This window comes from Erinaceus europaeus, chromosome 15 (genome assembly GCF_950295315.1).
Source record: "Erinaceus europaeus chromosome 15, mEriEur2.1, whole genome shotgun sequence".
NCBI lineage: Eukaryota > Metazoa > Chordata > Mammalia > Eulipotyphla > Erinaceidae > Erinaceus > Erinaceus europaeus.
The window spans coordinates 19602376-19628910 of NC_080176.1; the positions used below are offsets into that span (position 1 = coordinate 19602376).

At 53.8% G+C, this 26535-nt stretch overlaps 2 protein-coding genes across 4 annotated transcripts; one reads left to right on the plus strand and one right to left on the minus strand.

The window, feature by feature from the left end:
* ZNF646 (zinc finger protein 646) lies at positions 1–12686 on the plus strand. 2 transcript variants are annotated; one of them, XM_007530035.3, is made up of 3 exons: positions 1–341; positions 2088–7300; positions 12181–12686. In XM_007530035.3, exons 2-3 carry the CDS (start codon positions 2170–2172, stop codon positions 12303–12305), a joined length of 5256 nt encoding a protein of 1751 aa, XP_007530097.2. In that variant the 5' UTR covers positions 1–341; positions 2088–2169; the 3' UTR covers positions 12306–12686. The 2 variants fall into 2 exon arrangements, with proteins under 2 accessions (XP_007530097.2, XP_060029089.1); XM_060173106.1 differs by having other exon boundaries at positions 1–254.
* PRSS53 (serine protease 53) lies at positions 12621–26296 on the minus strand. Of its 2 annotated transcripts, XM_007530068.3 has the most exons (11): positions 26216–26296; positions 25394–25414; positions 25159–25321; positions 21486–21757; positions 20588–20745; positions 20216–20435; positions 13816–13966; positions 13357–13744; positions 13029–13251; positions 12756–12867; positions 12621–12718 (listed from the first exon to the last, which is right to left on the minus strand). In XM_007530068.3, exons 1-10 carry the CDS (start codon positions 26271–26273, stop codon positions 12848–12850), a joined length of 1674 nt encoding a protein of 557 aa, XP_007530130.2. In that variant the 5' UTR covers positions 26274–26296; the 3' UTR covers positions 12621–12718; positions 12756–12847. The 2 variants fall into 2 exon arrangements, with proteins under 2 accessions (XP_007530130.2, XP_016046753.2); XM_016191267.2 differs by lacking the exon at positions 25394–25414 and having other exon boundaries at positions 26216–26272.
* Positions 26297–26535: the final 239 nt, after the last annotated feature.

Genomic DNA, 26535 nt, shown 5'->3' on the forward strand with positions numbered 1-26535 from the left:
GAGGTTTCGCGGGGAAGCTTTTGCGGCCAGGACACTTCCTGTTTCCTAGTAACAATAGGAAGTGTCCGCGGATCGGGGCATAGACTCCTGTTTGGTGTCAGCTGCCTCCACTTTCCTCTCTCGCTTTCCTTCTCCCTCTCCTCCTTCCCTGCTTCCCCTTCCTCGCGCTTCCCAGGAGCCCTTGATCGAGCGTGCGAGTGTGGGAGCGCGGGAGGCCCCACAGCCACCCCTGGGGGCGCGCGACTGCAGTTAGGGTGAGGGTCCCAGTGCGCAGGCGCGCCCTTGTCCGCGGTCCCCAACGGACGCACCCTCGGCGGGAACGAGAGGGGCCACCGTGCGAGGTAGGGGTCCGAGGAGGAAATGAGCTCAGGAGACCAGGGGGTCAGAGGACCTGGGGGGGCCGGTTAGGGGAGGGGACTTTGAGCAAAGGGGTGTCGTGAGGTGAGAACTCGGGGAGCAGGCACGGAGGGGGCTCAGGCAGGAGTTGTATCGAGGTCCCGGGGGAGCAGGGAGTCAGCTGGCCAAGGCGATGAGGACCGGGGTGCAGCCTCGCGCAAACAAAGACGCTGCAGGCTGGGAGGGTTGAGTGACAGCCATCTCGGTGCTGTGCTGAGTGCCTGCTGGAAAGCACCGCTGCCCTCAGTGTTGGGGGAGCTGGAGGAAACTGGGGCGGGGGGGGGGGCGGGTAAAGCAGCAAAGCGAGGAAGCACCGGAAAGGAAAAGGTGTGAGACCCAGGAAGTGGCCCAGCGGATAAAGGCAGCGGACTCTCCCGCACTAAGGCCCTGAGTTTGATCCTTGGCATCACGTATGTCAGAGTGCTGCTCTAATGCTCTCGTTCTCTCTCGCTCTCGCTCTTCACACACACACACACACACACACACACACACACACACGTAAATAAGTAAACCTTTCAAGAAAGAAAAAAGGACGAGGTGCGGAATAACCAGAAAATGGATTGGAATTTCTCAAGATGAGAAGATAGTTTGGTCTCAGGGAAAGGAAGTGACCAAGAAGGTCTTTGGGAAAAGATACCCCCATGACCCTGAATGGGAATGGAGGGGGTGAGAAGCCGGCCCTCTCTGAGAGAGACCTCTTCATCTCTCAGACCTTCAGCTGTCAACCGAGTGCCTCGGGGTTACCGTTTAGCTGAGGGGTGAAGGAGAAAGGGTAGGACTGATTTAAGGTATTAGGAAAGCTATTATGAGAGGTTGGCTACTGCTTTGTTTTAGAATGAGAGAATTTGAAGTGTCTCGGTAGAATTAGAGAGTGTGGGACAAGGGCCCAGGTGGTGGTGCACCTGGTTGAGCACGTATGTTACAATGCATAAGGACCCAGGTTCAAGTCCTCAGTCTTTACCTGCCGAGGGGAAGCTTTGCAAGTGGTGAAGCAGTGCTGCAGGTGTCTCTCTTGTTTCTTTCCCTCTACCTCCCCCTTCCTCTCAATAAGGATAATTAAAAACAAAGTTGGGAGTCAGATGGTAGCACAGAGGGTTAAGAGCACTTGGTGCAAAGCGCAAGGACCTATACAGGATCCCCGTTGGAGCCCCGGCTTCCCACCTGCAGGGGAGTCGCTTCACAGGCCGTGAAGCAGGTCTGCAGGTGTCTGTCTTTCTCTCCCACTCTCTGACTTCCCATCCTCTCTCCATTTCTCTCTGTCCTATCCAACAATGATGACATCAGTAACAACAACAACAGTAATAACTATAACAACAATGAAAAACAAGGGCAACAAAAGGGAAAATAAATAAATATTTAAAAAAAGTTTAGGACAGTACCATTTTGGCTTTGGTCTTAAGGATAGGATCCAGAGTCTGTGGTCTGAGGCTGCTTGTCTCTTTCTAGCCTTTATTATTATTATTATTATTTTATCTCTGATTCTGGGAGTGAGTTAGGTCTAGGGGTACACCCACTTGTGTGAGGCGAGATGTAGGGGGAGCTTGTATGCAGAAAGGCTCTAGGTGATTCTGCTTCCAGATTAGATCCACTTTAAGCAAATTGGCGGGCTGGGATGCTGACCTCTGGTGACTTGAGAGCCAAGAGGCAGAGTTTGATTCAGGCATCCCTCTGACCACTGCCCCCCTTCACAGGTCACTGCCCCTCCACCAGAGGAAGATGCCGCTGCCACCTGTCCACTCTTCCTGAACCTCCAGCTTCCGGCCACACTGCCCCATGGAGGATTCCCCCCTCTCCTTCAGCTGCTCTGACTGTCAGCGCCACTTCCCTAGCCTCCCAGAACTGTCTCGGCATTGTGAGCTGCTCCACCCCTCCTCCAGCCGGGACGGCGAAGAGGCCAACCCCATCTCTCGGCCCTACCGCTGCCAGCAGTGCGGCCGGGGCTACCGGCACCCAGGGAGCCTGGTCAACCACCGCCGGACCCACGAGACTGGCCAGTTCCCCTGCTCCACCTGCGGCAAGGACTTCACCAACCCCATTGCCCTCAAGAGCCACCTGAGGATGCATGTTCCCGAGGGCCGCCGTCGGTGCAGGCCCCCAAGGCCCAGGGAAGCTGTTTCCAACCTGCAGGACGAGACAGTGGCCGCTGGCTCCTGGGACCAGAGGCTAGGCCATGGGGACAGCTGGGGGAGCCAGAAGCATGCCGAAGAGACCTCTAGCTCTGAGACTAGACCTGACTCCGGGGCAGCTCTGGGTGCTTGGGAAGATCCAGCCAGCAAACAGACAGAAGCCTGGGACAGCCCACCAGAGACCCAGGAGGGCGCAGAGAACTGGGGAGCCAGCACCCACTCCCCCAGGGCCCCATCGCTCCCCACCCCAGCCAGCAGTCTCCTCAGCAACCTGGAACAGTATTTGGCAGAGTCGGTCGTGAACTTCACGGGGGGCCAGGAGCCCACTCCATCCCCTCCTGCTGAGGAGGAACGGCGGTACAAGTGCGGCCAATGTGGCAAGACTTACAAGCATGCCGGCAGCCTCACCAACCACCGGCAGAGCCACACTCTGGGCGTCTACCCGTGTGCCATCTGCTTCAAAGAGTTCTCTAACCTCATGGCGCTGAAGAACCACTCCCGCCTCCATGCTCAGTACCGGCCTTACCAGTGTCCCCGCTGCCCCCGTGCCTTCCGGCTGCCCCGAGAGCTCCTGGAGCACCAGCAAGCCCATGACGGGGAGCAGCCGTGGGAAGAGACGGGGCTGCCCCCCAATAATGGGCATGTGGGTGAGAGCAGTGGGGACCAGTTCCCCAGTGCCCAGACATTGAACTGCTCCAGGGAGCTGGATGGCACTGGCCTGGAGGAGTACCGGCCCTTCCGCTGCGGGGACTGTGGCCGCACCTACCGCCACGCCGGGAGCCTCATCAACCACCGCAAGAGCCACCAGACCGGCGTCTACCCCTGCTCTGTCTGCTCCAAGCAGCTCTTCAATGCCGCAGCTCTCAAGAACCACGTGCGGGCCCACCACAGACCCCGACCGGCGCCAGACGGGCCTCCATCCCTGTTTCCCACGGCCGAGAGCACCCCCAGAGAGAAAGAAGCCCCTCTTACCCCACTGGACCACCGGCCCTACAAGTGTAACGAGTGTGGCCGGGCTTACCGCCACCGTGGGAGCCTGGTGAACCACCGCCACAGCCACCGGACCGGGGAGTACCCGTGCTCGCTCTGTCCCCGCAAGTGCCCAAACCTCATGGCGCTGCGCAACCACGTGCGGATACACTGCAAGGTGGAGCGCCCCAGCGTGGGCCCAGGGCCTGAGGGCACCCCTGGCCACCTCAAGGTAGAGTTGCCACCTGACCCGGCAGGAACAGAGGCTGCCCCCCAGATGGATCAGAAAGAGGAGACCACTGGAAGCTCCCCAACAGCAGGTGGGGCTGAGCCACATGAATGTGGAGTGTGTGGGGCGCACTTCACTAACCCCGAGAGCCTGGAGCGTCACGCCCAGAGCCACGAGGAGGGGGCTGATGGTAGAACAGACAACAGGGTGTCCCCTCCACGGGCATTCGCCTGCCGAGACTGCGGCAAGAGCTACCGACACTCAGGCAGCCTTATCAACCACAGGCAGACACACCAGACAGGTGACTTCAGCTGTGGGGCCTGCGCCAAACACTTCCACACCATGGCGGCCATGAAGAACCACCTGCGGCGCCACAGCCGGCGGTGGAACAGGCGGCATGGGAGGCGGGCGGGCACCGAGGCCAGTGGTGCTGGGGCAGAGGCTACCTGCCCATCAGGTGGGCATTGGCCCCAGGGCTTAGTGAAAGGCAAGGACCTGGACTGCCCCCAAAGCCCCTCAGGAGAGACTCCAGCTGGTGCTAAAGGCAGCACGGACGGCGATAGGGACTGTTCCCAGACCAAGTCTGAAAGGCACAAACATGGACTGGAGATCATTGCAACGTGTTTCCAGGGTGAGAAAAAGAACACTGAGGAGGTTTCGGGAAGGAAAGAGGCGTGTTTCCCTCACGATGCAGGAGGCCCAGCTGAAGAGAAAGGCCACAGGCCTCATTTCTGTGAGGACCTCAATGCGGAAGACGAACCCCAGAAAGCAACCACCACGGTGCTGGGCTCTCCTGTGCGTGCCAGCGAAGGTGTCGCTGGCTGGCAGACGGAAGCCTCTCACACGTGTCCTGATTGTGGGCACTCTTTCCCACATGCCACCAGCCTGCTGAGCCACAGGCCCTGCCACCCCCCAGGCATCTATCAATGCTCCCTCTGCCCGAAGGAGTTTGACTCTCTGCCCGCCCTGCGCAGCCACTTCCAGAACCACAGGCCCGGGGAGGCGGCTTCGGTGCAGCCTTTCCTCTGCTGTCTCTGTGGCATGATCTTCCCCGGGCGGGCTGGATACAGGCTGCACCGGCGCCAGGCCCACAGCTCTGCTGGCTCAGAGGAGGAGGGGGAGGAGGAAGGGACTGCGGGGGTTCCCTCGGCTGACGGCCCCCCACTGCCGCTCTCAGAAGCAGAGCTGCTGAACCAGCTACAGCGGGAGGTGGAGGCACTGGACGGCGCAGGCTATGGGCATATCTGTGGCTGTTGCGGACAGACCTACGATGACCTGGGCAGCCTGGAGCGCCACCACCAGAGTCAGAGCTCAGGGAGCACCACCGACAAGAACCCCAGTCCCCCAGCACCTGGAGGGCCATGTGACACGGTGGGGCTGGCCGCAAGAGATGGCCACGAGGACGCAGAGGGCGCTGTGGCTGGGCAGAGTGCAGACACAGAGCCTGACAGAGCGGGTGGCGTCACTCCTGCAGATGGCTTAGGCCCACAGGGGGAGGACGCCTCCCTGAAGACCCAGCCACGCCCCTTCCGCTGCAACCTCTGCGGAAAGACCTACCGCCACGGCGGCAGTCTGGTGAACCACCGCAAGATCCACCAAACGGGCTCCTTCACCTGCCCCGTCTGCTCCCGCTGCTACCCCAACCTGGCTGCCTACCGCAACCACTTGCGGAACCATCCTCGCTGCAAAGGCTCAGAGCCCCAGGTGGGGTCCAGCCCAGAGGTGGGAGGCAGTGCAGAGCCCCAGGATGCTGCAGAGGAGGGACTGGAGCAGGCCGGGCCCGTGAAGCTCCAGGAAGAACTCAAAATGGAGCCCCTGGAAGAGGAAGTGGGGGTGAAGGAAGAGGTGTGGGAGGCCAGAGTGAAGAGCGAGGAGGAGATGGACCAGCACTCAGAAAAGGACTTCCAGGGCGAGGCCAGCGCCGAGCGGCCCTTCAACTGTGAGGTGTGTGGCCGCTCCTACAAGCACGCAGGCAGCCTCATCAACCACCGCCAGAGTCACCAGATGGGCCACTTTGGCTGCCAGGCCTGCTCCAAAGGCTTCTCCAACCTCATGTCCCTCAAGAACCACCGCCGCATCCACGCAGACCCCCGGCGTTTCCGCTGTACCGAATGCGGGAAGGCCTTCCGCCTGCGAAAGCAGCTGGCCAGCCACCAGCGGGTCCATGCTGATCGGGGTGCGGGGGGTGGCCCCCAAAAGCTGCCCCGGGAAGACGGGCCCGTCAGCTGTAGCCAGTGCGAGCACACCTACCACCATGGGGACAGCCTCCTGAACCACGGGCATAGCCACGAGCCCAGCCAGTACAGCAGCCCCACCTGTCCCAAGGCCTGTGCCAAACACGCGGCCCTCAGGGACCAGCGGTCGTTCTCAGAGAGCCGGCGGCGGCGGCGAGCAGGCCGGTCCCGGCGGGCAGCCCTGCGCTGTGCCCTCTGCGGCTGCAGTTTCCCCAGCCGGGGATCTCTGGAACGACACCTGCGAGAGCACGAGCAGGCTGGCAGTGCTCAGGGGGGCACAGAGGGGCCCCCGGCTGATGCCCAGGGACTGGATGATCGATCGGGCTGCTTTGAATCTGTAGATCAGCTGGCAGATGGAGCCACCAGGCCGGGCCCTGAAGCCACCCAGCCCGCAGAGTGTGGCCTGGGGAAATCGGACGGGTGGCAGAGAGACCCGGTACCAGTGAATCACAGTGGTGGTCAGCTTCCTTGGGGGTATGTACTGACCAAGCTAGGGGACAATGTTCCCAGGAGTCCATGCCGCCTTGGCGACCACCTGCCCACTGGACCGCCTCCAAGTCGCGTGGAGAAGCTGGAGAACGGTAGCGGCAGCCACCGGCCCCAGGCGGAGCATCAAGCCTTCTGGACCCATCGGGGCCCGGCCTGCCCTTCAGGAGACTCTCAAAGCCATGACAGCCATAAGACAGACCACCGCTGCTGCCTGCTTTGCTCCCAGGAGTGTTCAGGCCCCACAGCTGCTAAGAGCCACACTCACACGGCTGCCCAGGCCTTCCAGGTCCCCCTGGAGCCCACCAGCTTCCAGCCAGTCCCTGCCAAGTACCTCCATCAGAGTGAGGAAGCCCAAGGCCCCACGGCTGCCCAGCCAGAGGGTGAGGTGGCTCTTCCAAGTGAAGAAAAAGCCCAGAAGGACCCATCTGAGCCCCCCAGAGCCCCAGGAGAGAACCCCAAGAGCAGTCCTAGAGGCCCAGGCCCAATATCCGCAGACGAGGAGAGGCCGTTCCGCTGTGGCCAGTGTGGGCGCTCCTACCGCCACGCCGGCAGTCTCCTGAACCACCAAAAGGCCCACACCACCGGCCTCTACCCCTGCTCACTCTGCCCTAAACTTCTCCCCAACTTGCTGTCCCTGAAGAACCACGGCAGGACCCACACCGACCCGAAGCGCCACCGCTGCGGCATCTGTGGCAAAGGCTTCCGGACAGCTGCCCGGCTGGAGGGCCACGGGCGGGTCCACGCTCCCCGGGAGGGGCCCTTGGCCTGTCCCCACTGCCCCCGCCGTTTCCGGCGGCGCCTCAGCTTCCTGCAGCACCAGCAGCAGCACCAGGAGGAGTGGGCGGTGGCCAGCTCTGGTACAGGGGCATGAAGGGGTGTAGACAGAGCATGGGATACTGGGAGAGGGCATGCTGGGGTGGACACAGCCCAGCCCCCAGGAGGCTGTCAGGGCAGGGCTGAGGAGAGGGGTATGACAGGTCTAGGAGGTGGTGGGGACTTCATCTGAGGCAAGGGGGCCTAGTTTGAGCACGATGCTTTCTAAGTGGCTGAAATTTGACCTCCTGGTGGCGGGCAAGGACGACTGGCTGGGCTCTCTACTGTGCTGCGGCCAAAGAGGAACTGCTTGGGATGCCTGGGTCTCTGGGTGGGAACCGTCTGCCCCGTGGAGAAAGGATCCCAGAGGAAAAGCAGGTCTGCTCTTTGCTGGAAGAGGCAGGCAGGGAATGAGGAATGATGGGGCCTGGGGGGGAACCTCCTCTGACCACCACCACCACCACACACAGACAGTTATTTGCTTTTAATTTTCTTATGGAGACAGAGACATTGAAAGAGAAGGGGAGATAGAGAGGGGGAGAGCGAGTGAGAGAGAGAGAGAGACAGACACCTGCAGACCTGCTTCACCACTGGTGATACCTCCCTCTGTGTGAGGAGTGGTGGCTGAACCCGGGTCCTTGAGCACTGAACTCGGGGCACCACTGCCCAGCCCTCCAATTCTGAAAGATTTATTAATAGCAAAAAAGAGGGCAGGGGGAGATAGCATAACGCTTATGCAAACAGACTCTCATACCTGACGCTACAAGGTCCCAGGTTCAATCCCCTGCACCACCATAGACCAGAGCTGAGCAGTGCTCTGGTTAAGAAAAAAAAAAAACGAAACAAGCAAAAATAGCAAGAAAGAAAACCAGAGCATCACTCTGACACCTGTGCTACCAGGGATCAGACTTATCACCTCATGCTGGAGAGTCCAGCACCATACTCACTGCACCACCTCTCAAGCAGCTTACTTTTTTACCTTTAATTAGAGCCAGTGTTTTATGTATGAGTGATTTCATGGATCAGTGCTCCACCCATCCTTCCTTCCTTCCTTCCTTCCTTCCTTTTCTTCCTTCCTCATCACTGGGGCTTCACTCACTGCTCCAGGCCGATTTTTATTTTCATATTGAAATAAAGGAGAGGGATCACAGCACTGAAGTATCACACACACACACACACACACACACACACACACACACACACACCACGCACTGCCCTCCCCACCCCCCAGTCATGAACCTTGGTTTCAGCCATAGTAACCAAGTGCCTTCCCAGGTGAGTTTCCCAGGGCTGCTTTTTTAGCTTGAGAGACATGCCACAACACCAGATCTCTCCCTGCCTATGTGGTGCTGGGGCTGGAACCTGGGCTGTATTTGGCAGGGCAGGCACCCTCCCCGGTGAGCTCTCACTGCGGGCCCTCCTGGCCTGTAGTCAGCCTGCTTGTCTCTGCTTCCTTATCTCTTTTCTCTAGCATCCAGCCTTCCCGCCTGCATGTCCCCCTCCCTGCCAGCACACCTTCAACCAGAGGTCTGAGTCACAGCTAATTGTTCCTTTGAAGCCAGTCATTAGTGCCTATCTCCCTGCTTCTATCTCACTAGTCTCTGGAGAGGCGGTTCTACCCAGCCCTGCTGTGGAGGAGGAGGGTGAGAAGGGCGGCAGGCCCTAGGCTCTAGCCTGCCAGTGCCTCTGGAATCACCCCTCTCCAGGACCCTCCCCGATCCCGCAGGCCCTTGACTAGGACTTGTCAGGGCAGGACAGCTTGGGGGAACCTTCTGGAAGAGCTAAGGAGATGCCTCTCAGGAGGAAAGATTTTTTTTTTTTTTGCCTATAGGGTTATTACTGGGGGCTCAGTGCCTGCACTACGAACCCACTGTTCCTGGAGGCTATTTTTTTTTCCCTTTTGTTGCCCTTGTTTATCATTATTGTTGTTAGACAGGACAGAGAGAAATCCAGAGAGATAGGGAAGACGGGGAGAGAAAGATAGACACCTGCAAACCTGCTTCACCACTTGTGAAGTGACCCCCCTGCAGGTGGGGAGCCCAGGGCTTGAACTGGGATCCTTACGCTGGTCCTTGTGCTTCACGCCATGTGAGCTTAATCCATTGCGCTATGGCTGGCCCTCATGGAATGATTTCTTGAGATTTCAAGATCCAGGTAGTTAGAGCTCTTGAATTCAAAGTAGGAACTCCTGAGTTCAAGCCCCAGCATTGCATATGCCAGTGTATCTAATTAATAATTAAGTTAAAAATTATTTAAACTTTATTATCATTAGTTTTTTTTTTTTGATTTGTTGGTATTTCTTTATTTATTGGATAGAGACAGTCAGAAATCAAGAGAGAAGGGGAAGATAGAGAGGGAGAGAGACACCTGCAGCCCTGCTTTACTACTTGCAAAGCTTTCCCCTGCAGGTGGGGACTGGGGCTTCAAACCTGGGTACTAGAGTGTTGTAACATGCACTCAACCAGGTGCGCCACCATCCAGCTCCTTATTTAAACTTTATTTTATTTGATAGAACAGGGAGAGATTGAGGAGGAGACACCTACAGTACCGCTTCACTGCACTTCACCAAGTGCTGCACCACCCAGCCCCATTAAGTACATTTTTATTTTTCAGGTAGAGGCAGAGTGTGTGTGAAAGAGAGGACAGCGCCAAAGCTTCCTTCAGTGCAGTGGGGACCAAGCTCGAACCTGGGTCACACACATGGCAAAGTAGCGCACTATCCCTGTGAGCTATTTCACTGGCTCCCATAAATCTTGATTTAAAAAAATATATATTTATTCCCTTTTATCGCCCCTGTTTTATTGTTGTAGTTATTGTTGTCGTTGTTACTGATGTCGTCGTTGTTGGATAGAACAGAGAGGAGGGGAAGACAGAGACGGGGAGAGAAAGTTAGACACCTGCAGACCTGCTTCACCACCTGTGAAGTGACTCCCCTGCAGGTGGGGAGCTGGGGGCTCGAACTGGGATCTTTACACCATTCCTTGTGCATTGCGCCACCTGCGCTTAACCTACTGCGCAACTGCCTGAGTCCTTGATTTTTTTTTTTAAGGCTTTATTAAAAAAAAAAAAGTGTGGGTAGGTAGCATAATGTTTATGCAAAGAGACTCTTGTGCCTGAGGCTCCAAAGTCCCAGGTTCAATCCTCCGCACCACCATAAGCCACAGCTGAGCAGTGCTCTGGTTATATATATATGTATTATTTATTTATTTATTTATTTATTTATTTATTTATTTATTTCTGGTTATTGATGTTGGATAGGACAGAGTGAAGTGGAGAGAGGAGGTAAAGATAGACACGTGCAGACCTGCCTCACGCCCTGGTAGGTTGGAATCCTTACAGGGGTCCTTGTGCTTCATGCCATGTGTACTTAACCCACTGTGCTACCACTGGACTCTTTTTTTTTTCTTAAACTTATTTATACTTTTACCCACAGCACTTCTCAGCTCTGGCTTATGGGGGGGAGGGGATTGAACCTGGGACTTTGAAGCCTCAGGCACACGAGCCTCTTTGTATAACTATTATGCTCCTGCCTGGTTTAAAAGGCTTTTAGCATAAATGTCAGGGTTCTCGACGGGGCTCAGGGCCTGCACTAGGAATCCACTGCTCCTAGAGGCCATTTTTCCCATTTTGTTGCACTTATTATTATTGCCATGGCTGTTGTTAGATAGCACAGAGAAATCAAGAGAGGAGGGGGAGACAGAGAGGAGGAGAGAAGCGACCCTCCTGCAGGTAGGGGGCCAGGGGCTCGAACCGGGATCCTTACACTGGTCTTCACGCTTTGTGCCATGTGCACTTAACCCACTGATACAGTGATAAAACAACAAGGGCAACAAAGGGGAAAAAATGGTCTCCAGGAGCAGTGGATTTGTGGTGCAGCTCTGGCAATAACCCTGGAGGCAAAACAAAAAAAGGACTTTCATGCCTGAGGATCCAAGATCACAGGTTCAATCCTCAGAACCACCAGCAACCAGAGCTGACCAGTGTTGTGGTCTGTGTCTATGTATCTAAATAAGTAAATAAATAGTGGCCTGGGAGATAGCACAGCAGATAAAGTGTTATCTTCTGAAGCATGAGGTCCTGAGTTGGACCCCTGATGTCACACAAGCCAGAGTGATGCTCTGTTTTTCTCTATCCTCTGTTCTCTCTCCTCCCTCCCCCCCACTGTATGGTGTGAGAGAGAGAGAGAGATTTTATGGAATTGTTGGAAAAGCCATGATGGGGGGGGGGGGGTAGATAACAACGAACATGCAAAGAGGCTCATGCCTGAGGCTCCAAAAGTCCCAGGTTCAATCCCCCTCACCACCATAAGCCAGAGGTGAGTAGTACTCTGGTTAAAATTAAAAAAAAAAAAAAAAAAAGGGCCAGGCAGTGGCGCAGCTTGTTAAGCACTCACAGTGTACAAGGACCCAGGTGTGGGATCGAGCGGTAGCGCAATGGGTTAAGCACACATGGCACTAAGCACAAGGACCGGTGTAAGGATCCTGGTTCAAGCCCCCGGCTCCCTACCTGCAGGGGAGTTGCTTCACAGGCGGTGAAGCAGGTCTGTAGGTGTCTATCTTTCTCTCCCCCTCTGTCTTCCCCTCCTCTCTCCATTTCTCTCTGTCCTATCCAACAACAACAACATCAATAACAACAACAACAAAAAGGACCCAGGGTCAAGCCCCTGGTTCCCACCTGCAGGGGGGGAAGTTTCATGAGTGGTGAACAGGGCCGCAAGTGTTAAGTGTTAGTGACAAACAGAAAAATGTCACGTCTTTTTTTGACAACCCAGTATTTAAGCCTGCTCCAGAATTGGGGTGTCACTAGGTCCTTTTACAGGTCTCTGGGGCCACAAAAGTGTGGGGGTTGGGACCTGCGGATGCAGAGCTAATAGGGGTTTGCCCCCTCACTAAGTAACCTCTCTCTCTCCTCCTCCCCCACCTAGGAGCCCCAAAGGCACCAGCGTCGTCGGGCAGAGGGGCCTTGGCGTTGACCCCTCCACCCCCCTCCACGCCTCCACACCTGGAACCTTCACCCCAGTGGCCTGCAGACCTCAGCTTCTCCCTCTGAGCTTCAAGTCTCCAAAGATCAGAATGTGGGGCCCGCAGAGTCTCAGGAGTAGTCTGGGCAGTCCCTTCTCCCTACTCCCCCTGAGAAAGGACCCAGATCTGGCTTCTTTCCCTGGGAGGCAGGGACTAGGAGATCCTCCTATGGATCCCCCCCCCACCCACCCACCCAGTGTTCCCAGGACCAGCCAATGTTCCTGGTGATTGGATGACCCCACCAGGGAGGGAGAGGCAGATTCAGAGGCCTGGGGTGGGGTGGGGTGGGGTGCTGCCTGTGAGGGGGAGCCTTTTGCTACAATTTGTAACTTATTTTCTAAAGTCTATTTTGTAACAATTTATTTAAGTTAAAAAAAAATGCTCCCCCCATAAAAACATTTTCAAAACAGCAGGCCTGGTGTGTTACTGGATAGGTATGGGGTATGTGTGTGTATCAGGGGTGGGGTGGGGGCATGGTGTGTGTGTGCAGATGGGGGACCCTGTGGCCAGAGTGGGGTGGGGCGAACCCCCAGGTGAGGCTCCCTGTCCTGCAGGGTGGAGGGCGTCCTGTCAGCAGCCAGCTGCTCGGCCTGTGTGGGGAGAGGAGGGAAGAGAGCCGAGGCCCAAGTCACAGGAAGGGAGAAGCCATCTGGGACTCTGACCCACCCACCACCCCACCCCAGCGGCCACACAGGTGGGTCCCAACAGAAAGGGCCTGGGAGTGCCGGCGAGAGGCCCCAGGGCTCCATACTTATGTTGGCCGGGCAGCTTCGGGTCTCGGGTTCGGGCTCTTGCTCTGGCTCCTCTGCGAAGTAGACCTGCCAGTCCAGGCCGCTGACCCAGTCCTCGTAGGGGGCGAGCGCCGTGAAGACAGCGGGCCCGGCGGGGCCCCTGCAGACGTCCCCGAAGCTGTGCAGCCCCACCAGGAACCATGTGCCCCCCACTTCCCGAACCAGCGGCGCCCCGGACAGGCCCTGGGGGATGCACAGGCAGGAGGTGACAACCTCTTCCAAGGCAGCTCCTGGGGCGGCCCTGGCAGGAGTCTGCGGGGGTGCAAGGTGAGGGCAGGGGGAGCTCACCTCGCAGGGCGGTGGCTCGCCCACCACGCTGGTGCAGACCATCCCGGGTGGGAGCGGGGTGCGGCCTCCTCCCAGAGTTGTGTGCAGCTGACTGCAGTCCTCGGGCCCCAGGAGGGTCACAGGCACGGTCCGGGGGAGCCCAGGGTCTTCAGGGCGCGCCAGCCCCAGGGCCCAGCCTCGCTTCCCGGTGGGCAGGCGCTGGTCGGCGTAGGGCAGGCAGAGCGGCCGCAGCTGGGGGCCCAGGGTCACGGGCCGCGCCAGCAGCAGCAGCGCCAGGTCGTAGCCCCCCTCTGGGTGCGTGTAGGCTCCGTGGAGGGTGAGTTGCTTCAGGCCGCGCTCCTCCACTCCGAGGCCCAGCCAGACGCTCCACTCCTCCGGGGCCTGGCGCCTGTGGAGGCAGGGCTGAGGCCAGGTGGGGGGGGGGGGGCAGGGCTGGGGGCTCTGGGCAGAGGGACTCACCCGATGAAGCAGTGGGCCGCACTCAGCACCACCTCCTCCGACACTAGGACCCCGCCGCAAACCAGCTGCCCCCGGTGCTTCAACAGGGCGTCCCAGGGCCACGGGGAGGGGGCTCCTGCCTGGGGACCTTCCCCTCTCAAGGAGCCACAGGCTGGAAGAGATGATGCCAGCTGAGTCCTTGCCCAGTGCTCACCTGCCAGGCCCTGGGCCACATGCTCCCCGCATCCTATCAAGTCCTCAAAATCATCTTTGCTTTTTCTTTTCTTTCTTTCTTTTTTCTTTTTTTTTTTTTGCCACCAGGGTTATTGCCTGAGCTGGGTGCCTGCCTGCACTACAAAACCACCATCCTAACAGACATTTTCTTCCTTTCACTGTACTTGATATGAGAGAAACTGAGAGGAGGGGAGATGAGAGAGATACCTGCAGCACTGCTTCTCCTCTTCTGAAGCCTCCCCCCTGCAGGTGGAAAGTGGGAGCTCGAACCCAGGTCCTCATGTATTCTCTTTCAATACTAGTGCCATGTGCATATGTGATGATACCACTACAGTCTAAGCATTTTATTGTTTTTAATTCAGAGAGAGGGAAAGATACCACAGTGCTGCTCCATCATCCTTGGAGTTTCCCCCAGTGCTATGGCACTCTTATGTGGTGCTAGGACTCAAACTCTTAAGGCTAAGGCTTTATGCTTACTAAGACAAGTACCCTATCAGGTGAGCTATTTCCTGTCCTTTCAAAACAGCCTTTTAAAAAAATATTTATTTTCCCTTTTTGTTGCCCTTGTTTTTATCATTGTTGTGGTTATTTTTATTGATGTTGTTGCTGGATAGTACAGAGAGATGGAGAGGGGGGAAGACCGGGGGTGGGGGAGATAGACACCTACAGACCTGCTTCACCACTTGTGAAGTGACCCCCCCCTGCAGGTGGGAGCTGGGGGCTGGAACCAGAATCCTTATGCTGGTCCTTGAGTTTCACAAAATTTAACCCGCTATGCTACAGCCCGACCCCCCCCTTTTTTTTTTGCCTCCAGGGTTATCACTGGGGCTCAGTGCCTGCACTGTGAATCCTCTGCTCCTGGAGGCCATCTCTTTTCCATTGTTGCTGTTGTTGGATAGGTCAGAGAGAAATTGAGAGGGAAGCGGAATATAGAGAGGGGGAGAGAAAGACACCTGCAGACCTGCTTATTGGCTTGCAAAGTGAACCCACCCCCAACCCCACCCCCACAGGTAGGGAGCTGGGGGCTCAAACCACTATCCTTGTGCTGGTCCTTGTGCTTGGCACTATATGCGCTTAACCTGTTGTGCTACTGTCAAAACAGCCTTTTAAGTGAAAAATATGTTATCCTTGTGCCCAAAGGCTATTGGAAGAAGCTTAAGTGAAAAATTTATTTATTGCCACCAGGTTTATCACTGAGGCTTGGTGCGGGCACTATGAATCCACAGTTCCTGAAGGTCATCTTTTTTCTTTTTTCTTTTTTTAATCCTATTTTATTTGGTAAGACAGAATTTGAGGGGGGGCGGGGAGATAGCATATGGTTCTACAAAGAGACTCTATGCCTGGGGCTTCAAAGTCCTAGGTTCAATCCCCCAAACCACCATAATCCAGAGCTGAACAGTGCTCTGGTATCTCTCTCTCTCTCCATCTCTCTCAAAAATAAAATAAATAAATATTAAAGAGAGAGAAATTAAGGGAGTTGGGCTGTAGCACAGCGGGTTAAGTGCAGGTGGCACAAAGCACAAGGACCGGCTTAAGGATCACAGTTCGAGCCCCAGCTCCCCACCTGCAGTGGAGTCACTTCACAAGCGGTGAAGCAGGTCTGCAGGTGTCTGTCTTTCTCTCCCTTTCTCTGTCTTCCCCCTCCTCTCTCCATTTCTGTCCTTTCCAACAACAATGACAAAATAAAACAACAAGGGCAACAAAAGGGAATAAATAAATAAATAAATATTTTAAAAAAGAGAAATTGAGAGGGGAGGGGGAGACAGAGAAAGATAGACAACTGCAGATATGCTTCACTGCTTGTTGAAGTGTCCTCCCTGAAGGTGGGGACTGGGGACTTGAACCTGTGTCTTTTGCACATGGTAATGTATGTGCTCAACCTTCGTGGCCACGACCCAGCCCCACTAAGTGACTTTCTAGTACTGTAATGACAGGCAAGTAGCAAGCTTGTTCAAAGGCCAGGGCTTAAGTGGGTCCTGGACTTGTGTTTAAAGGATTCCTTTTAGGGAGTCGGGCGGTAGCGCAGCGGGTTAAGTGCACGTGGCGCAAAGCTTAATAACCGGCAGAAGGATCCTGGTTCGAGTCCCTGGCTTCCCACCTGCAGGGGAGTCGTTTCACAGGTGGTGAAGCAGGTCTGCAGGTGTCTATCTTTCTCCCCCCTCTCTGTCTTCCCCTCCTCTATTGCTGTCCTATCCAACAACAATGACATCAATAACTACAACAATAAAACAACAAGTGTAACAAAAGGGAATAAATAAATATTTTTAAAAGACTCCTTTTTTAAAAAAATGTTTTCTTTAATCTTTTTTTCTAAATATTTATTTTTATTTTTAATTTTTTCCCCTTTTGTTGCCCTTGTTGTCTTTTTATTGTTTTTTTATATATTTATTTTTATTTATTTATTCCCTTTGTTGCCCTTGTTGTTTTATTGTTGTAGTTATTATTGTTGTCATTGTTGTTGGGTAGGACAGAGAGAAATGGAGAGGGGAGGGGGAAGACAGAGAGAGGGAGAGAAAGATAGACACCTGCAAGACCTGTTTCACCGCTTGTGAAGCGACACCCCTGCAGGTGGGGAGCCAGGGCTTGAACCAGGATCCTTATGCGGGTCCTTGTGCTTAGCACCACCTGCGCTTAACCTGCTGCGCTACAGCCCGACTCCCCTTTTTATTGTTTTTATTGATGTTGTCATCGTTAGATAGGACAGAGAGAAATGGAGAGAGAGGGGAAGACAGAGGGGGGGAGAAGGACAGACACCTGCAGACCTGCTTCACCGCCTGTGAAGCAACTCCTCTGCAGGTGGGGAGCCTGGGGCTCGAACCAGGATCCTTGAGACGGTCCTTGCGCTTTGCGCCACCTGTGTTTAACCTGCTGCGCTACTGCCTGACTCCCAAAAAGACTCCTTTTACATTTATCTACTTATTGGATCGAGATAGAGAAATTGAGAGTGATGGGGAATAGGGGCCAGGTGGTGGCACACCTCGTTAAGGGCTCACATTCCAGTGCACAAGGACCCAGGTTTAAGCCTCTGGTTCCCATCTGCAGGGGGAAAGTTTCACAAGTGGTGAAGCAGGGTTGCAGGTGTCTTTCTGTCTCCCTATTTTTTTCCCCAGTTTTTAAATTTTTTTAAATCTTATTTTCCCCCTTTTGTTGCACTTGTTGTTTATCATTGCTGTTGTTATTGCTGTTGTTGTTGTTGGATAGGACAGAGAGAAATGGACAGAGGAGGGGAAGACAGAGAAGAGGAGAGAAAGATAGACACCTGCAGACCTGCTTCACTGCCTGTGAAGCGACTCCCCTGCAGGTGGGGAGCTGGGGTTCGAACCGGGATCCTTATGCTGGTCCTTGTGCTTAGCACCACCTGCGCTTAACCTGCTGCGCTACAGCCCGACTCCCTCTCTTTCCCTTTCTATCTCCCCTTCTCTCAATTTCTCTTTATCCAATAATTAATATAAGTATTTTAAAAAGTAAAAGGGGTAGTCGGGTGGTAGCACAGCCGGTTAAGTGCAAGTGGCACAAAGCGCGAGGACCCGAGTGACAATCCTGGTTCAAGCCCCCAGCTTCCCATCTGCAGGGGCATTGCTTCACAGGCAGTGTCTGTCTTTCTCTCCCCCTCACTGTCTTCCCCTCCTCTTTCCATTTCTCTGTCCTATCTAACAACGACGACATCAATAATAACTACAACAACAGTGAAAAACAAGGGCAACAAAAAGGAAAAATAAATAAATATAAGGAAAAAAATCTTAAAAAAAAAAAGTGAAAGGGGAGATAGAGAGGGAGAAAGAAGGACACCTGCAGCTCTGTTTCACCACTCCTGAAGCTTTCCCCTGCAGGTGGGGACTGGGGGCTTAAACCCAGGTTCTTACCCTATATAATATGTTTACTCTACCTGATGCTCCACCCTCTGGCCCTCCCTCCCTCCCTTCTTTCTTTCTTTCTCTTTGTTCTTCTTTTCTTCCACATCACCAAAACATCCTCTAATGCAGTGGGGGCCAGGCGCAAACCTGGGTCACATAGATGGCAAAGCAGATTTACTTATTTATTGATTGATTGATTGATGAGGAACCAGAACCAAAACATCACTCTGACACATGCAACCCCAGGAACTGAATTCATGCCCGAGAGTCCAACACTGTCCACTGTGCTACCCCCCAAGCTGTGCCTCAGCTTCCAGCCCTGATATTAGGTCTCAAACTCTGAGCTTGGTTTTAGTCACTATTCCCCCACCTGTCTGCACCCCTCCAGACTTGGATTCCCCTGAGAATTCCTGGCCCGCTGGTGTTTCTCTTACCATTAAGACATAGCTTCCGGGTGGGGGAGATAGCATAATGGTTATGCAAACAGACTCTCATGCCTGAGGCTCCCCATGTTTAATCCCCGGCATCACCATAAGCCAGAGCTGAACAGTGCTCTGGTGTTTCTCTCTCTCTCCCTCTCTCCCTCTGCATCTCTCTCTCAAAATAATTAATTAATTAATTAATTAATTAAAAAGACATAGCTTCCGTCCCAGGAATGACTTTGCATGGAAGTTTGCAGATTAGTCACTTAGTGCCTGAACTTGGAGGGGAAACCCTGCCCTGCCCAGGATCTCTGGGAAGTCACAGCTTCCCTCCAAAACTGTCAGCCCTGTCTCAGAGATCCCACTTTATACCTGAACTCCAAACCGGATGCTTCTAGTCCTCTCAGCTCCACGTGGAGCTACTTCCATCACAGGGGCTGAAAGGGGCTATCAAAGCCCCCAAGTTAGGCAAGATAGCTCATCTGAACAGCACATCTGCTTGGTCTTGCACTCAACTCAACTCACGTTTGAGCCTAGTTCCCACTGCGGAGGGAGCTTTGGCGCTGTGGTGTCTCTCTCCTTTTGTCTCTCACATTTTAAGTTTTTTATGTATTTATTTTATTTAGGGACCAGGTGGTGGTGCACTTAGTTAAGTGCACATGGTACCATGCACAAGGACCCAGGTTCAAGCCCTGAATCCCCTCCTTCAAGATAGAAGTTTCACTAATGGTGAAGCAGTGCTGCACGTCTCTGTCTCTCTCCCTTTTCCTCTCAGTTTCTCTCCTATCAAATCAAATCAAAATTTAAAAAGAAATTTTAATGTTTATTTACTAGGCTGGCAAAACAGCTCACTTGGATAGTGTGCTGCTTTGTCATGTGTGTGACCCAAGTTTGAGCCCAGCCCCCACCATATTGAAGCTTCAGTACTATGGTGTTTCTCTGTCTCTCTCTTTCTCTATCTCTGTGTCTCTCTATGAAAAATTTAGCCTAGATTTGACCCAGGAGGTGGCACAGTGGATAGTGTTGAGCTTTCTTTCTTTTTAAGGGACTGCACTAGTTTGCATTTCTAACAGCAGTGTAGCAGAATCCTTTTTTCTTTTTTTAATATTTATTTATTCCCTTTGGTTGCCCTTGTTGTTTTTTATTGTTGTACTTATTGTTATTGATGTTGTTGTTGGATAGGACAGAGAGAAATGGAGAGAGGGAGGGGAAGACAGAGAGGAGGAGAGAAAGATAGACACCTGCAGACCTGCTTCACCGCCTGGGAAGCGACTCCCCTGCAGGTGGGGAGCCGGGGGCTCCAACCGGGATCCGGTCCTGGTGCTTTGCGCCACATGCACTTAACCAGCCCGACTCCCAGTGTTGAACTTTCTTTTTTTTTTTTTTTTTCTTTTTTCTCCCCTTCCAGAGCACTGCTCAGCTTTGACTTAATGGTAGTACGGGGGATAGAACCTGGGTCTTTGGCGCCTCAGGCTGGAGAGTCTGTTTGCATAACCATTATGCTATCTACCCTCCACCTGATAGTGTTGAACATTCAAGCATGAGGTTTGGGGTTCAATCCCCAGCATCCCATGTGCCAGAGTGATGCCCTGGTTCTCTCTTTCTCTATATTTAGCCCTGGGTGGTAAGGCCTCAGTGATGACAATGAATAACTAAATGAGATTTATTTATTAACAAAAGATAAAGAATCAGATTGGACTCAGAACCTCATATTTTTAAGTCAAAAGCTCTAAACACTGCACCACCTTCCAGACTGCAGTTTCTTTTGGAAAAAGCCTGGAGCTGTGAAGCCCTATGTGCAGTGACCAGATCAGTTCCTTGTTACAAACTGAAATCTGTCTCACTCTGGCTCCCACCTGCTACTCCTAAGTCCTCATGTCAGCCTTGGTGTCGCCAACAGCCCTGTCATACCCACGCAGCTGTCCTCGTCACTGATGTGCAGGGTCCCCGGGTTCTGGGTCAAGAAGGCCGCCCCCTTGGCCCGGGCCTGCAGCCAGGCGCTGTGAGCGGCCATGTCGGTCAGTAGCACCGGAGTGTCCTCCTGGGAGCAGCTGGACGCGAAGCTGAGGATCCCAGCCTGCACCCAGCGCCCATCGGGCTCGCGGCACAGCACGGGGCCCCCGGAATCTCCCTGTAGCCGGGGTCACGGGGTCACTAGCAGACACTGCGCCCCAGCCCCGCAGCCCCCCTCCCCGCCCTGCCTAGACGTTCATGGGACCAGTTCCTAGCCCAAGGCCCGTCCCCCTCCACCCCCGCAGCACCCCCACCTCCCTCCCTACAGACCTGGCACGGCCCCTGCACCCCGGGCTGGGCACCCCCGCACAGCATGCCGGGCCGCGCGGGGCTGGCCAGGGGCCGCTGGTGCAGCCGGTTGTAGAGACAGTTGCAGGTGCGGCGACTGATGAGCCGCAGACGCAGGTTCCGAAGGGCCTGGGGAGCGGCTGAGAAATGGGGGGTGGGGGAGGGCTGAGCCACCCCCATATCCAGAGGGCCACTCTGGGTTTCAATACCTGCAACTGTTACTCTTTTTTTTTTTTTCCCTCCAGGGTCATTGCTGGGCTCAGTGCCTGCACCATGAATCCACTGCTCCTGGAGGCCATTTTCCCCCCTTTTGTTGCCCTTGTTGTTGTAGCCTTGTTGTAGTTATTATTGTTGTTGTTGATGCCATTCGCCGTTGGATAAGACAGAGAGAAATGGAGAGAGGAGGGGAAGACAGAGAGTGGAAGAGAAAGACAGACACCTGCAGACCTGCTTCACCGCCTGTAAAGCGACTCTCCTGCAGGTGGGGAGCCGGGGGCTCGAACCGGAATCCTTGTGCCAGTCCTTGCGCTTTGTGCCACGTGCGCTTAACCCGCTGCGCTACCGCCCAACCCCCATACTCTTATTTAAATAAATTTATTTATTTATTTGGATAGAGACAGAAAGTGAGAAAAGAGGGGAAGATAGGGAGACAAAGAGACACCTGCAGACCTGCTTCACTGCTCATGAAGCTTCCTCCCTGCAGGTAGGGGGACAGGGCCTTGAACTCGGGCCTTTGTGTACTGTAACATGTGCCCGCACCCTGTTTCCACCCTCCTACTCCCTAGCACTGCTCAGCCCTGGTTTGTGGTGGTGCTGGGGATTGAACCTGGGGCATCGGATCCTCAGGCATGAGAGTCTGTTTGCCCCGCCCCGCTCTTACCTTGGGCAGTGGCGTCTGGAGCCCAGCCAGTGGCCCAGCAGGAGGCGCCGAAGGGGAAGCGGTGGGCGGCCAGGGGCAGGCAGAGGGGCGGCCGGCCGGCGGGGCGAGCGAGCCTGAGCAGCGCCAGGTCGGAGCCTCGGCTGTAGTGGCTGTAGCCCCGCGGCAGCTGCAGCGCCGACACTGCCAGCTCCTGCGCCCCGGCACTCAGCCCCTCCCGCTGCAAAGAACCCAGGACCACCGACCAGGAGCCCAGCTCCTCCGTCTCCGCTGCCCTGGAAGGGGAGGGACAAGGCCCTGAGCTCTGAGGGACACCGGGAGACCGGGCAGGACTTGAGGCAGCGTCCCTCTGTTTTCTGCTGAAAGCTCACAGGAAAGGCTGTTGTGAAGGTTAACTTGAGGGCCGGCCAACCACCTTACTCACTCGGACAGAGCGCTGATTCACCCCACAGGCACCCAGAACCCAGGTTCAAGTCCAGCTCCCAGCACACTGGAGAAAATTTGGTGCTGTGGTTATCTTTCTCTCTGTCTGTCTGTCTGTCTGTCTCTCTCTGCCTCAAGGGTTATTGCTGGGGCTCAGTGCCTGTTCTGGCAGCCATTTTTTCCCCCTTCCTTTTCTTTCTTTGTATTTTTTTTAAAGAATTTATTTATTCATGAGAAAGATAGGAGAGAAAGAACCAGACATCAGTTGGTACATGTGCTGCCAGGGATTGAACTTGGGACCTCATGATTGAAAATCCAATGCTTTATCTACTGCACCACCTCCTGAACCACCTTTTCTTCTCTTACCTTTCCTTTTTCTTTCTTCCCTTCCTGGACCATCTTCCTTCCTTCCTTTCTTTCCTGGACCACCTTTCTTTTTCCCCACCCCCATTTTATTGGATACTACAGAGAGAAATTGATAAGGGGTATGAAGGGAAGGAGAGCGAGAGAGAAAGACACCTGCAGACCTGCTTTGCTATTGGTGAAACATACCCCAACTCCCCCCCCCCCCCAGATGGGGACCAGGGGCTTGAACCTGGATCCCTAAGCATAGTATTATGTGCCCTTAACTGGTACACTACTGTGCCCCCCCCCATCTTTCTCTTTCAGTCTGAAAGAGTCAGCCTGAAGCAATGAAACTCTGGAGATGACTGAAAAATTAAAAAATAGATAGATGGTTGGGGGGGGCAGGGTTCAGGTCCTGGAAAAGGATGACAGAAGGCCTAGTGGGGGCTGTATTGTTATGTGGAAAACTGAGAAATGTTATGCATGTACAAACTACTGTATTTACTGGCAACTGGAAAACATTAACCCTCCAAAAAAGGAAAAAGAATGTTTTAAAAAAAATAGATGTTGTGGTCCAGGAGGTGGTGCAGTGATAAAGCTTTGGATTCTCAAGCATGAGGTTCTGAGTTTGATCCCAGGCAGCACATGTGCCAGAGTGATGTCTGGTTCTTTCTCTCTCCTCCTATCTTTCTCATCAAGAAATAAAATCTTTAAAAAAAAAAATAGATGTTGACTGGGAGGTGGAGCAGTGGATAAAACAGTGGACTCTCGCAAACAGACTCTCATGCCTGAGGCTCCAAAGTCCCAGGTTCAGTCCCCCGCACCACCATAAGCAAGAGCTGAACAGTGCTCTGGTTAAAAATAAAATAATAATAATTCAAAAAAAGCAGTGGACTCTCAAGCGTGAGGTTCCCAGTTCAACCCCCAGCACCACATGTGCCAGGGCAATACTGTGGTTGCTGCCCCCCTCCTTTCTCAGCTCTCCTAAATCAATAAGCCACTCTCTAGAAATAAATAAAGGCATTGAGGTGGTGGCACGCCCATTTGAACACACATGTTGCAATGTGCAAGGTCACAGGTTCAAGTTCCCCCCACCAAATTCCAAAGCACTGAAGCAGTGCTGCAGGTTTCTCTCTTACTCTCTCCCTATCTCGCCCTTCCCTCTTGAGTTCTGTATTTCTACCCAATAAATATTAAAAACAAGTAAATTCTGGGGCCAGATGGTAGCACACCTGGTTGAGCACACATGTTACAGTGAGCAGGGACCCAGGTTCGAGTCCCCAGTCCCCAGCTACAGGGGGAAAGCTTCAGGAGTAGTGAAACAGTGTCCCTCCTCTGTCACCCCTTCCCTCTCAATTCCTGGCTGTCTATATCCAATAAATAAATACAGTAAAAAAAAGTTAAAAGAAGTGGTCTGGGAGGTGGCGCAGTGGCTAAGGCATTGGATTCTCAAGCATGAGGTCCGGAGTTCAGTCCCTGGCAGCACATGTACCAGAGTGATGTCTGGTTCTTTCTCTCACTCCTGTCTTTCTCATGAATAAATAAATAAAATCTTTAAAAAAATTTTTAATGAAAAAATATTAAAAGAATAAACAAAAAAGTAAATTTCTGTGGTCTGGGAGGTGGCACAGTGAATAAGGCATTGGACTCCCAAGCATGAGGTCCTGAGTTCAATCCCCGTCAGCACAGGTACCAGAGTGATATCTGGTTCTTTCTCTCTCTCCTATCATTTCTCATGAATCAATAAATAAAATGAAATAAATAAATAAATACTTTTAAAAAATAAGTAAATTTCTTTAAATAAAAAAAAGGCAGGGAGATAGACTCATGCTGGGGCTGGGGCTGGGCCAGTGGAGTGCACACATCACCATGAACTAGATTTTTCCCTCTCTTTTTTCTCTTTCTTTCTTTCTTTCTTTCTTTCTTTCTTTCTTTCTTTCTTTCTTCATTTACCAGAGCACTACTCAGCTTTGGCTTAGGGTGGTGTGAGGACTGAATCTGGGACTTTGGAGCCTTAGGCATGAGAGTCTCTTTGCATAACCAATATGCTATCTACCTCCACTCCACACTTCACCATGCACAAGAACCCAGGTTCAAGCCCTTGGTCCCCACCTGCTTAGTGTGTGTGTGTGTGTGTGTGTGTGTGTGTGTGTGTGTGAGCATCACATGCAGTGGAGCAGTGCTTCAGGTGTGTCTCCTTCTGTCTCTCTTCTTCTCCCTCCCTCTCACCCTTTATCAAAAAGAAAGAAAAAAGAAACTAGTGGGTGAGGGTAGATAGCATAATGATTATTTAAAGAAGACACTCGTGCCTGAGGTTTCAAAGTCCCAGATTCAATCCCCTCACCATCATATCCCAGAGCTGAGCTCTGGTAAAAAAAAAAAAAAAAAAAAAAAAAAAAAGGGGGGGGGGAGTAGGGCGGTAACGCAGTGGGTTAAACACATGCGGTGCAAAATGCAAGGACCAGCTCAAGGATCCCAGTTTGAGCCCCTGGCTCCCCACCTGCAGGGGAGTCGCTTCACAAGCGGTGAAGCAGGTCTGCAGGTGTCTATCTTTCTCTCCCCTCTCTGTCTTCCCCTTCTCTCTCCATTTCTCTCTGTCCTATCCAACAATGACATCAACAACAACTACAACAACAATAAAAAACAACAAGGGCAACAAAAGGGAAAATAGATAAAGAAATTTAAAAGGAAGAAACTGAAAGGCCACTGGAAGTAGTGGAGTTGTCCTGCAGGTACTGAGCCCCAGCAATAACAGTGGTGGTGAAAAAAAATAAAATAATAAAATAAAATAAATATAGCACCCAGTTCTCTGGTAAAATAAATAAATAATAAAATAAGCAAATGGTACTTTGGTATTCTGAGGGGAACTCACCCCCAAAGCGAGACACCCTACCCAGCCCCAACTCACTTTTCAAAGCAGTGGGCTGCAGTGAGGACCCAGGAGTCAGCCACCAGGGAGCCGCTGCAAACATGGACCCCCTGCCTCCTCACGCTGATCTGCCATGGCCATTCACCGGGCAGTGTATAGCCCTCTTGGGGTTCAGGGGGGCCAGGGCCACGCTGCCCACAGACTGTGAAAAGAGGTGTCAAGGCCGGCTACGACCCCCATCCTGCCTGCCCAGGCCCTCCAGTCTTGTGCTTACCGCGCTGGGCTGCCTGGAGACCTGGGGGTGTGGGGTGGGGAGAAAGAGAGAGGGGGAGGCCAGGTGAGCTGGGGCCCGGTGCTGGGGGGCCTGGCTGGCAGGCTAGGGCCTGAGTCCCGTGCTGTGACTCTGTGGCTACCTCACCAGCCCCTCCCAAAAGGAAAATATTTATGTGAGGTCAAGGAGCCACTTTTATTGGCTCCCATTCAGAATGTACACTCTAATTATTTCTCACTCAGCTGTGCTCAGCACTCGAGCTGGGGGTTCAGCCTGGGGCCAGGCCAAGCCTGCTCCAGGCTCCAGACCCCCCCCGCCCCCCCAACTCCTGTTCAAGCCACTGAGTCAGGGAGGTGGCCCCAGTCTATGGGGAACTTGAAGCTTCATCGTGTCCTCAGCCATGGAGATCTGAGAGAGACTGAGCCCACAGCTCTGCACTGACGGCTTTCTAGAAACATCCAGATTTTGCCAAAGGGTCTCTTGCCCTGCCACTAAGACACACATACAGGAGGCAGGAGATAGGACAGAGGGTCCCAGAATTCACCTCAGGCTATTCTGAAGTAGAAAGGGGGTGGGGGCAGGGGTGGTGTGGGAAGGGGAAACAGACAGACACAATGGCAGCCCTCACAGATGTAGACGAGAATCCAGTCTAACCCAAGACCCATTCAGACATGGGCTGCCAGGCCCACCTTCCCATCTGTCCCACTCCTGTCCTCCTCCTGTACCCCCATGTGCAGGCCCCAGCTGCAGGAGCGGTGAGGAAGAAGGGAATCCCTGGATCCCACCACCTGACACCCCCAGGCCCCCCAGACCCAGATGACTCACCCTGTATGAGGCCCATCACTCCCAAGAGGAGCAGCCCTGGTCCCCAGCTCAGCCTCATGCTGCTCCAGGCCTCTCTGGCCTCTGCTCAATTGAAGCCACTAAACTCCCCTGGCCCCGCCCCAGCCCCGCCCCCAGCTGGCTCCGTGCCACTCATCAGAGCTGTTCTGGTCTGGCACTTTGTCACCCTGGACTAGTCATCCATCATCCCTTTCTGGGCCTTGGCCATGGGATGGGTTCAAACTCCAGCTCTATTCCTCACTACTTGAATGACTCCAGGAAGTTTGTCTGAACCTTGTCTGGGAAGCTGAGAGTAGGTAAAT